Genomic DNA, 13,085 nt, shown 5'->3' on the forward strand with positions numbered 1-13,085 from the left:
TTTTCATTTCTGAAAAGCCTCTTTGCTGCGAAGCAGCATGGGAGATATCCTTATAATTTGGAAGAAAGGGTCAAACATTTCTTAATAACTTGTTTACTTTTTAACAGATCTTTCCTAAAATTCCCAGTCTGAGGGGTGCCAGTAAGTATCATTTTGTTTTCTGCATTTCAGTCAAATCTGTCGTACAATTTAAAGGTTAATAGCAGTTCATTTTTTGGGTTTCCAATGAAACTTGATACTCACCTTAGCTATAGTGCGGCAACAGCGCCACACTAATGATATATATTGTAGCCATTAGCAATTATTTCCCTTTCTGAAGGCTAAATTTGCCTACTGTCAAGGTGCTGCATTACAGCATTCATAATCTACTACTGCGACATCACAATACAGCAAAGTATTTCTTTCCTCCATTTTCAGGGTTACTGAGGGGAGACGGTGCATGTTATTGTTTATATTGTACATAGGGCCCGCAGACCTTTCTACAGATTCTGCAATACTGGCCCGTGGGAACAGACATGCACAACATAAATTGATGTGTACTGTGATGAGTCTGATAATGCCATCCCTCCTTTACAAGGGGTAGCCTCTTCCATATATGAGGGAGGATCATCAGAAGAGACACGGTATCCCCCTTTTTGGGATTCCCCATCTCTTAATGGCATATTGCCATGACTCTCTTCATCCACCCATGGAAGCTGCTGAGCATACCTTTCAAAGTTCTGTGCATAGGCTACCAAGAACTGACAACCATTTCCATGCATGTGAAAGTACTGTGATGGCAAAGCTGAAAAGAACAATGAAGATCAATTAATATAAAAAGCACAAGTCGCGGTCTAGTTGTTATGAGCAATTGATAGGTGCCGGGATATTTAAAAGCCACATCCAGCATGACTAGGAGAGACACTGCCTGGCGGAGTCCTGTGAAGCTGCTAACGCTGAGAGGGAAGGATGGAAGGAAGGTAAGAGGGAGATCTGAAGAGAAGTACATCCTTGACACACTGCCCAAATCAAACTTCTGGTAAAGTTCTGGTTTGTCTGTGGCACCAGAACGATATCCCAGAGCGAGACGCAAGCAGCCGAGACGGCCACCCTGGAGCACGCTGACGCAGGTGGGCAGTAGAACAGGAAACAAGAGGCAAAGATAGCTGCATCAGAGCACCTGGACGTGGGTGGAGAACAGAACGAGAAACAAGCGAGAGATCGCCGTACTTGAGAACTCAGATGTGGGTGGAGCAGCAAAGACAGCTGCATCTAAGCACCCGGACTCAAGTGGAGAACTAAGTGACAAGCATGCAACAGAGGAGCCGCTAACTGGAGAAGGCACCCAAATGCTACCAATCGGACAGGAAGAAGCACCCCTCCCTGAGCGCCATACACCAGGGAAACAGGTACACAGGTAGAGAGATGGGTGCTGAATGTCCAGGTCGTCACTAGAAATCCTGAGCAAAATGAGTACAGGGTTGATGGACCACAGGGGAGACAAGAAACCAAATAAACTACAACCCATATTGGTAAAGAGGAGAGCCAAGTCTCATTATAATGGAAACAGGAAGATATTAGGTTTTGAACCCGCCACCAAGTACTTTTGTGAATCAAGTGAGTAAAGGAAGTTGCATGAAAAACCTGGCAGGAGAGTATACCAGGGACAGTCCAAGTGTATTAAGAGAAGCATATTAAAGTTCTGGCAGGAGAGTATACCAAGCAAAGCCCAGTTTGCAAGGAAGCATTTCAGAATGTGCTGGCAGGAGAGTATACCAGGTGAAGTCAAGTTTGCAAGTGTGTAAAATGAATTAAGTCCAGACACCAAGCAAAGCTACGACTGTGAGGAAATGTTACATTAAAGTGGAAAAGAAACCTGGCAGAGGAGTACACCAGGTATCCTGTGAAATTGAGTCTAACATGTTTAATATACAAGCTGTTATTGTTGATCTAAAGAATCCAAGGAAGACTCATACTCTTATGAGTTTAAAGTATCATAAAGAGAAAACCTGGAGAAGGGAGAAATCCCCTGGAACTGTGAACTTTACCCACTGGGAACTTTTGTGTTGGCTTTATACCTTTTCCTTTTGAATTTGAACAGTGTGTGCACTTCCAAGGTGAAAAACGTGATCCTTTTCACCTTAGAATGACTTTTTAGAATTTGAGGGCCAGAATAATATTTCGGACACATGACATTTTTACTTTGGACATCTTGAGAACGGACAGACCCTTAGGGAAACACCTTCTAGAGTAGGGACAGTGAGGCCTTTTCCAAACCCCTTTTATTTTGAATAATAGTGTTTAGCCAAAACTATGAGCTCTCTGTGTCTGCGTCTCATTCCTTTCTCCACATAGTACCTTTCAACCAAATTCTTTCCCTTATGTAGTGACAGTTCTGAGTTTCCCAATGAGCTGAATTTTAAGGGTTTTGTTTCATTCTAACTGTACTTCAACTACAGCTTCTTCTTTGAATTTCAAGGTTTTTGATATACCATAGTTTATTTTCATGCCCACTGTATATTTTTCCACACCACTGGCCATGGCCTTTGGCCATGCCCACTGTATAAATTTGAGCACCCATGTCCATGACCATCAGTCTTGCCTACTGTATATTTTTCAGCACCACTTTGGCCATGACCAGTGACAACAGCCTTCAGCAGTACCCACTGTATATTCTTTGGTGCCAGTGGCCACAGTCTTCGGTCGTGCCAACTGCATTTTTTAAATCACTCCCTGATCACTAGCCATGGCCTTTGGCCGTGCCCACTTCATATTTTATAACACTACCAGGCCTTCACCAGTTTAAAACGCGATCAAGCTACTGGCCATGGACAGTGATTGTTCACCCTCTGTAGATGTAAAAATATATAAATTTCTTTCTTTTATAACTTTAGTTCTATAACCGCTGTTATTTTGTAATGAACTACAGATATCCAATATACCCTTGGTTATTTGTAGTCATTATACCCACATTATCTGTGCCTGCTCCCCCCACTCCCCTCATGGCCTTCTCACCTCCCCCTTGCCCTCTCCTATTCTCCCCCTCCCTCAACACTCGTTTATGTGACACAGTTTCATCTGTGATGTCGGGTAGCCGTGGTTATTCCTTCAATACCCATGTGTATGGGAAAGCTTCATGTTGCAAACTCTGTCCCTAGCCCACCTCCAATTCACAAATTTCACTTTGTGTCCTCTAGTCTCCCCCACCCACCTCTTGCCTTATGGCCTTTTCCAGGTGTACAATATTTTCTGCAAAATTTCAACCAAATTCGTTGCACGAGTCAACAGTTATTAACAATGCATTTTTTCGATTTCCTATGGAACTCACTACTCACCATACCTATAGGGCCGTGACTGCCGACCTATAATAATTCACTGAAAAAAACTTTAGTTAAGGGACAGTTAAGGCGGTTCAGATTTACACGCGACAAAACTCTTAAGTTTCAGTGGATGCTTATGCACTAAAGTGCTTTACATAGAACACATACAATATTGCCCAATCGGAGTTGGTACTCATTTATCGACCTCAGAAGGATGAAAGGTTGAGTTGGCCTTGCCGGGATTCAAACCTGCAACATGCAGATCACACACAGATTACAGCAGCAAGCCCTCAACCCACTGAGCAAACTTGCCGGCCTCGAATTTTGTTTGTTATTGTAATTCCTTTGTTATGTATGTGATCATCGGCTTTGCTACGGGGGGAGGGACGTCAAGTTAAGATGATCATTACATCCCACATCTGCAAGAGTTTTGTTGCGTTAATTCGGATCACCTTCACTGTCCCTTAACTAGAGTTCTTTCAATGAATTTCAAGGGTTTTGTTATACTACAGTTTATTCAAGGGCCACTAGCCATGGCCTTTGGTCGTGGCTACTGTACATGGTCCATTTATAAGTTGTTTCTTTGTGGCCCTCTAGCCATGGTCTTTGGACCATGCCAGTGAGCAGAGCATTTGGCAGTATATTTTAACACACGGTTTCTTTCAACCCCACTCGTCATGGCCTATGGCCGTGGACATGTTGCACCGATCGGTTTCTTTGGGCCCAACTGGCCAGGGCAAATGGCAAAAAGACCCATTCCCCCCTGCCTAGTAGATGTGATCATAACAGATGCCCCCCTCATTTATTTATTTTTCCTCCATTTCCATTCCCCCGATCATTACTGCAGTAATCTCGTGCTAATTACCATGATAACACTGCAAAATGTAAAAGTCCTCACAGAAAATCCCCATGCCTTCCCTTTGCTGAAGGCCCTCCTCTCATCCAACCTCAGTTTATGTTTACCTCCTCAGCCCCCCCCCTATTACTCCCTTTCTCTCTCCTTCATGTGACGTATTTTCATGTCTAAGTGAGTCTTCCGTTATTACCAAATTAATCTCCCAAGATTCAACTGAAATTCCCCGATAATGCTGTATCTGGCTGCTCAGACCACCCCAACTTCACATGATCTCTTTCCCTCTCCGCACCTCTAGCCTGGTCCAATTTCAACCTTTTTCCTCCTCCAGCTTTTATTGGTTTCGCATTCCCCTGATATTAGCACGGTAATCGCTTGCATCGGGTAAAGAAAATGGTGGCTTCTCATCCCTGAAAAACATCTCTGTTGCAAAATACGATGGGAGATATAGCTATAATTTTGGGAGAAGGGGCACACCTTGCCTGTCAAATATTTGTAAACCTCCTGGATGGAATTACCCAAAACCTGTCCTGGAAATTAAGTAAATGCTTCGAGTTCAAGTTGATCCATATTTGGTCCAATTCTGTCTAGCGGTTTTTGTGCTTCGGGTGATACAATTTCGACTTTTTCCTCTATGGGAAAACAAATGGTGGTATGCCGAAAATAGTGGTTTTTTTTGTTGCTTTCTCAAAAACTTGTTTGTTTTATAACAAATATTTCCCAAAATTTCCAGACGGGAGGGTGGGGGATCGGCAGGCACAGGCGCGATGACAAACTTTTTCTATGCAAAATATCATTCAAATCCGTCATGCAAGCCAAATATTATTAGCAATAGAATGTTCGTAATTCTTATGGATCTATGCAATTACCCTAACTTCAGCGCAGTGAGCGCAGCACTATATATATTTGTTTTTATTCTTTATAGCACAGACCTAGCTCAAGAGCAGAAGAGTGCTGTACAGAGTGTGGCTAACCAGCATTTGGGCTGGCATCTTTTAACAACAGCGGAGTACTGTGAGGTATGTGTGTCCATTGGAATTAGTCCTTGATCAGGTGGTGGTGAAAGGGGCATGTTTTGAGTGATTTGTGAAACTTGAAAATTGTGGGGACATTCTGAGAAGTCACCGGGATCGAGTTACAGAGGGTGGGTGCATCTCTGCAATACAGAAAGAACTGCACCCCACGTAGCACAGGACACCATCTCACCAATACTGAAATATGTGTACACCACGTAGCACAGTACACCATCTCACCAATACTGAAAGAAGAGTACACCATGTAGGACAGGCCACCACCCAGGCCTCCCTATCGCTGACACCTACACTAGTGCCTGCTCCAAGGAAGCTCTTACTTACATCCTCTTTTTTGTGCCTTCGCCTGACCTATGGACCCTTCATATGGTCTCTGTGCTCTCTCCTTTCTCCTCTTCTCCCATTAATGGTGGCACCCGTTGGGATGTCCTCTTGGCCCCCTTCCGCTCCTCTAAGGCCATCATTAATGTCTACGCTAATGGGACCGTCTTGGTCCAAGGCCCTCAGGCCAACCTTCACCTCTTTGATAGACACTTCCCACGCCTCATCAGCTTCCTTTCCTCTCCTGCTGTCCCCCCTCCTCTGTCCTCGTCTACCTTGCCTCTACCCTCCCTCCCTGCCCCCTTCTCTTGCTCCTTTTTCAGCTCCTTCTTCTACACCTCCGCAGTGCGTACCTCTGATCTGTACCCCTCCCCGGAAGTCCTTCAAGGATGGCAACCTTCTCCACATTGCCACTCTTAACTCTCGCTCTGCCATCAAACATTCCTCTGATATCTGTCACCTTCTTGAGGAACTGGACCTGGATGTCCTAGGTCTCACTGAGACATGGTTCACGGCCAGCTCTGTCACCAGCTTTGACACTCTTCTACCTGACGGTTACAAGATCCTCTCCGTGTCCAGGCCCAACCGTGCAGGGGGGGGTGTGGCCCTTATTTTCCCTGAGTGGATTCCTGCCACTGTCACTCCTACGCAGACCTACTCCTCTTTTGAGTGTCTTGTCTGCCGACTCTCTCTCTCTCTCCTAGCCATTCCCTTACAGTGGCTACTATCTATCGGCCACCTGGTCAAATTTCCTCCTTCCTCTCTGAGTGGGCTGACCTCTCCTCCTCACTCCTGGCCTCAACCACTCAACTCCTCTTCCTTGGTGACTTCAGCATCCACCTGGATGCCTCCTGTCCCCCCCTTTGGACTCTTTCGAGACCTCTGCGACCCTCTCTCACTCTCTATTCTCCCGTCTGGGCCTACCCATTTTGCAGGGCACACTCTTGATGCTCTGATCTCTTCTGACCTTCCCCTCTCCCCACTCCTCTCTCCTGGAGTGATCACTTTTACCTATCCTCCCACCTCACCTCCCTAGCCCACAGGCAAAGCCACCCTCATCACTGCCACCCACCTTCTCGGTCATCCGACCCATGAAGCGCGTGTCAATTGAGGCTTTCGCTGCCACCTTCTCGCCCCCCCCCACCCACTTCGGCTGACTCCCACCCTGACACAGCCCTCTCCACGCTCCACTCTGCTATATCTGATAGTCTTGATATCCTTGCCCCTGTCATGAGAATCCGCCTGAAGCCCAAAGCCAAATGCAACTCCTGGTATGACTCGGATCTCGTCACCCTAAAACGCAAGTGCAGGGTGGCAGAGAGGAAATGGCGTGCTTCATGTACATCCTCTGACAAACTGGCCTGCCGCCTGCTCCAAAGGCAATACCGTCTCTCCGTTCTCACCAAGAAGAGAGCCCTTATCCAAGCCCGCATCTCTGCTGCATCTAACAACTCGGCCGAACTCTTTAAAATCTGCAAGGAGCTTGCCAACCCTGCTGCAGTCTCTACCTCTCCTGTCCCCTCCCAGGCCCTCTGCACTGGCCTCTCACTTCATCTCTAAAACTCAGGACATCCTGTCCACACTCTCCTCCTATCACCTCCCTCCATCTCTTCCTGGCTCTTCCTCTGGCCCTTCTGCAGCCACACCTCCTCCCTCCTTCTCTGCCTTTCCCCTTTTTTCTGCTGACAAGGTTTCCAGACAAGTCCGATCTATGAAAGTCTCGTCTAAACAGTTTCACCCCTGCTCCTCCAAAACTATCAAGGACCACATCGACTCCCTGGCTCCTGCCCTGGCTGACTTTTGTAACCACTCCTTCGCCTCTGGAGTCTTCCCATCCCCCCTTAAGCACTCCCTTGTGCACCCTCTTCTTAAGAAACCCTCTTCCGACCCCGCCTGCCCGGCTAACTATCGCCCAATCTCCATCACTCCCTTCCTGGGCAAGCTCCTGGAGAAACTGGCCATCTCCCAGCTCAACCTCCATGCTGAATCTGTTGGTAGTCTTCATGACCATCAATCTGGCTTCAGAGCTGCTAGAAGCACTGAAACTGCTCTCCTGAACATCCGCGAGGACCTGCTCTCGAACCTCGACTCCAACACTCCGTGTGTTCTCATTCTGCTCGATCTCTCTTCTGCCTTTGACACTGTCAACCATGCCATCCTGCTCAACCGTCTCCATGATAACCTGGGTATCACTGGTCAGGCTCTGGCTTGGCTGACCTCTTTCCTTTCCAATCGACCCTCCCAGGTCCAACTGGGGTCCTTCATCTCTGACATCTTCTTCTCTACCTGTGGTGTCCCCCAGGGATCTTATCTCTCTCCCTGGCTGTTCAACCAGTATCTGGCACTTCTTGCCCACCGCATCGCCACTCTCTGCCCCAACTTTCAGTGCTATGCGGACGATACCCAGCTCATTTTCAGGCTACCCTTGGCCTCCTCCTCTCCTTCCCTCATCTCCGACTGTCTGTCTGCTATCCAGGAATGGTGTGCCGCCAATGACCTCTGCCTTAATGCCAGTAAGACTGAGATTCTACTCATCGGCACACCCACTCCCTCCTTCCCTGCAGCGCTCTGGCCAGCCTCTCTTGGCCCGCTTCCTGCTCCTACTTGCAAGGCAAAAAACCTCGGGGTCATCTTCGACTCCACACTCTCCTTCTCTCCTCATATATCTGACGTCTCTAAGAAGTCACACCAGCTGCACCTCCTCAGAGGTATTCTTCCCTTCCTCTCCTTCCCCCAGAAGCTCACGGTCTCCAGAGCCCTGGTTCTCTCGAAGCTGGACTACTGTAACAGCCTCTATCTTAATCTGCCTGCCTCCACTCCCTGCCCTCTGCAACTCATCCAGAACAGGACTGCGAGACTTGTCCTTGGCCTCAAGCCCAGGGACCGTATCTCTCCAGGACTGAAATCTCTACACTGGCTCCCTGTGGCTGCGAGGATTAAGTTCAAAACCCTCTGCATTGTCCACAAGGCCTTCTGGGGCCTGGGGCCTAAATACCTTCAACTCTCTCTTCCTAAATATCTTCCTTCCCGAGCCCTTCGCTCATCTGTCTCCAACTCCCTCAGCCGCTTCTCGAAGCAACGAGCTGGGGGTAGATCTCTCTCTGCGGCAGGGGCCTCCCTCTGGAACAGCCTTCCTGCCTCCCTGAAACTTGAGGAGAACCATCTTCGGTTCCGGAGGCACCTCAAAACTTTCCTCTTTGCTTCTGCTTTCTCTCTCCCTCTCCCCTGCTAAATTCTTCACTGAAACTGCACTGAACCTGCACCTGGGCCACTCTCACCGACCTCGGTCCTTGGCCCAGCCACTCTCCACTTGCACTGCCTCCCTGGCAACACCTGCATTGCGGGGCTGTCTCTGCATCCCTACAGCCCCCTCCCCCCCAGCACTTGTCTGCACTTACCTTGCACTTGCCACCAGCTGGCCCTATTTATTTATTTATTTTTTTATTCTACTTACCCTGTTCAGCACTCCCCCCCCCTCTCCCCTTCCCCTGGAACTTGCACTTTTCCTTTCCCCCTACCCCTGCACTTGCGCGATCTGAATGACACCTGGCCTAGTAGGATCGTTGTCTGTCTTCCCCCCTGTTCCCCCCTCCCTGCCTCGTCGCGCCTTGAAACACTTGTGTTTAGGCGCGTTACAAATGCCATATCATATCATCTTTGCAATGCTAAAAGAAGAATACCCCACCTAGGACAGGACACCATATCTGCAATACTGAAAGAAGGGCTCCACCCACCCAGGACAGGACTCCATCTCACCAATACTATAATATGTGTACTCCTCGTAGCACAGGACACCATCTCTTCAATACTGAAAGAAGAGTACACCATGTAGGACAAGGCACTATCTCTAATACTGAAAGAAGTGTATAATTCCTTCAAAGATGTCCAATTCATTCAGTAAGTAACATTTGATCTAGGTCTACTCTTTTCAGTAGCATTTCAGAAAGATTTTGAACAGACATGCAACGCTGGTTGAGTCTGGATTCTCACACAATAATTGCATGGAAACGGGTTTGCAATGTTTTAGGCATCGTCTCTAAAGGGATTTAGTCATTTTCACTCCTCTCTGCTGCATCTCACAGGTTGATTGTTGCTTGATCTTAAAGTGTCTTCTTGGTTTTACAGCAGAAACCCAAGTAGGCAAGGAAAAAGTTTAAAAACATAACACTGTATGCCTTGAGAAAGCACTACATTGTCAGATTGGTTATGTTTCTATGCTTGTGTACTACGAAATAAAAAGTCTCCCACTCAAATTAAAAACCCAATATTAAAAAACTGAAATGTGGGATGTGAAGTTTCAATCACCCAGATAGTGGGTCTTTTTTTTTTTAAGTGGGTTTGAACAGACGCGAGAAACTTAGGTTTTCAACTAGATTAATTCTCCTAACTCAAACTAGTACGTGTTTTGAATAGTGTATGAAGGGGTAAATATTCAAGTTGATAGCTACTAGCCAGCAACAAAAAAAAATCACTTACCACCTCAATGCATTAAATACACGCAGCACACCATTTCTTACTTGCCAAGAGTCAAATATCACTAATCAAAGTTTGCGCCCTGGTGCATATGTACATAGCTGCTGGCATTTTTATAACAAACAGATTGGCTCTAACCCTACTTCCAGGCCCCTATTCAGAGCACTGCCTTGCAGACTGTTGTACCATTCAGCTTACAAAATGATACCAGAAAGCAGTAAAACTACCGCCAGAAAGATTCAAGAAACCTCTGCACTGCCTGGGCATAGCTGGACAGGGTTATACGAGTATCACAGACATTGCAAAAATGCAAGAGTGGGAGAACCGTCAGTCACTGAGAGGAGCATTGCAAAGCAGCAGCAAGGAATAGAAACATGAAGGGTCTGATGCTACTCTTGTGCCCAAATACAGTGCTTCAATTCGCCAATACTCAAATGGAGAGCACCACATTTAGTTTTAGGTCCCCGCAGAAAGCATGCACATCGCAAGAAGACCAATGTAAAATATAACTTAATGGGAAACCCCCACGTACCTCCTCAAGTCCTGAAAGTTTTGACTTCAGCTCTCGTATGCAGGATTCAGATTTGTATTTTCTCTCAGTGAGGTCCTTGTTGGCAGTTTCTAATTCAGAGACCCGGGCGTCTAAGAGCTGCGTGGTTCGGCTGCTGGCGGTCTCCCGGTCGTTGGTGTGTTTTTCATACTGAAGTTGGTACTGTGCTTGAATCTGAAATTCACAGGCAACGTGCATCACTAGAAAAACCACAACAATGGCAATGTATACACTGGGAAAACCCTAATTATTGTTATGCTACAGACCTATTTATTGGGTTAGTATCTGAAGAATCGGTGAACTTCTCCCATCCAACATCAAAATATATAAGAGGAAATTCACGATATGCACAGCAGAGTCAGTAGGATGCCTTGATACCATAATTGAGAATCTAGGCATAAAAGCAAACACTTGCCCACAATAACTCATTCACCTACACGGTCCAAATGAGGCTCAGAATGTCCACAGAGAACAATGGCTTTAGAGTGATGGTACCAGGTATAGCAGAAGGCTTCCCTTAAGCATTGATGGGATTTGTAAATGAAACAGCACAATACAAAACAGCAAGAAAACAAATGGAATGAATTTAGGCCTACAAATCGAAGAAATACTGGTTAAGATGAAATACCATTAAGCAAAAACATGCTACGTAGTGATATAATGACCTAAAAGCCTCAAAATAAAATAAGCAGTAATAAGTAATGGGATAAGAAGGAAATGATGAAAGAGAGGGAACATATCAAGAAAGTCTTATTAATCTGTGAGGTACTATTTTATATAGAATCAAAATAAAAACCGGGACAAGCCACTGTGGTCAGGCTAGTCAAACAAAGCAATTTTCTTAAACCCAAAATAGCATTTAAATTTTAACATCTGTCAAATTTTTAACCATTCACAAACAGGCCTCTTTCAAAATCTCCTGCATTGTACAGTGAACCTTCCTTAGCGAGTGGAGAAACCTTCTGCATTATACGCAGGACCTTGTCTTGTCAGTTAAGTTAACTTACTGCATGAAAGCCTGCAACTGGTTAACAGGAGACGAGCACATTCATGAATAAATATTGCATCACCTTTATACACTGAAACAAACGAATACGTTCTCCTACTGACAATGATCCATCTGACTCAATGGGGTACATACAAACTGTAAAATACCAGACCCTCCCAACAAGGTTGCATTTTTATAAAGAACTTAAGGCAAGGCACAAAGGTCACAAGCTGCATTCCATCCCTTTTTCATATAGTAAAGGGGATGTTGAGGCATTCATGTTCACTATGCAGCTTCTTCTGCCATATTGCAGGTAAGTGCAGACGGTACGCAAACATGCATACCCGCTCTGAAACGTAGAGCCTAGAAGCTATATATAACACTATTCCAGACATCATAATGCAGAGTTGGACACTTAGGAAGATGCTCCCAGCGTAACCTGAACTCTTCCTAGGGTAAGTCACAAATGTAAACCTGGAAATAGTGAATACACTTAAGCGGTGACAAGCTATAATCTGCAAAGCACTGCAATAGATCCCTGGTTTGGCCCTCCCACATTTCTCTGCAACTCTTGGCATGACAGGCACAACTTGCCTCCAACAGGAGCACCCATATTGCACACCTGGGGCAGGCATAACCAACTAAACTAAAAAGAATGTGGAGTAATGCTGGGACTGACGTCCACAAGTACTCTCTAGGATTATGTATGCATTATGTCTGGTGAAGTTCACGACCAAAACAGGCCTACCACAAGTACTGTGGGGTTTGCAACTCTAAGAATCAATTTGCTCTACCTCAATCCTCCGGTACTTCAGGAGTCCTTTTTCGGGCAGTTCAGGAAGTCAGTCAACTCCCTGACCATCAGTGTTCAAAGATCACCAAGGGCTGTGTGCTGCCTGATGCAGGGACACTATACCACTTGAGGGATCGCTCTGATGTAGCAGTGAGCTATAAACAAATACCATAATAGTTTAATTTAGTGTATGACAGGGCTCCCCCCTTCCCATAAGAAGTGAGGCTGGAAGGAGACGCTAAGTTAGGAATCCAAATACTCCTAACCGAGGGACATATTCATGGGCTCCCCTTACCACTACCCCATCTACCTCAGCCTGTTGCTCATTTCTCCACACACAATCAAATCCTGCTAGAGGGGTCAACGCCTTAATTCAGTATGACAGGACCTGTCAGTAAGCCTGCACCCCTCACTTCAGATGACCCGATGTCATAAGGTATAGCTCTACCCTCTACTTTAAAGAATACCACACTCCAGCAGCCAAAGCTAACCAAAGGAAAGGACCACTGGGAGTGATGCACTGTGCATCAGGAGAAAGGAAGAGATGAACCCCCTTAATGCCAGGACGCAACCTGACCATCTTTAGAAGTAATAACATATGGGGATCTCCGCGATTTATATGTACAAAATGTCACAAGTATTGTATTGCTTCATTGTCATTTCACAGTGTACCCCTTGTCTACAGCTTGAGGCACAGATAGACACTTAATGTTCACCATTTTCTTTCCCTGCCTTGTCTGCTCACCGCGGATAATCAGAACTTCATTATAGTTTTAT

The 13,085-nt window shown here is 46.1% G+C and overlaps 1 protein-coding gene across 1 annotated transcript in view; it reads right to left on the bottom strand.

Moving 5' to 3' along the window:
* The window catches only part of LOC138510186 (spindle assembly abnormal protein 6 homolog), a 366,238-nt gene that overhangs the window by 140,021 nt on the left and 213,132 nt on the right, over positions 1 to 13,085 (bottom strand). The window contains exon 8 of the mRNA XM_069625671.1: positions 10,510 to 10,701. Coding sequence (XP_069481772.1) covers positions 10,510 to 10,701 — 192 coding nt within the window. The remainder of the gene's footprint in view (positions 1 to 10,509; positions 10,702 to 13,085) is intronic.

Source organism: Ambystoma mexicanum, chromosome 6p (genome assembly GCF_040938575.1).
Source record: "Ambystoma mexicanum isolate Mex_15411 chromosome 6p, UKY_AmexF1_1, whole genome shotgun sequence".
In the NCBI taxonomy this organism is placed as follows: Eukaryota; Metazoa; Chordata; class Amphibia; order Caudata; family Ambystomatidae; genus Ambystoma; species Ambystoma mexicanum.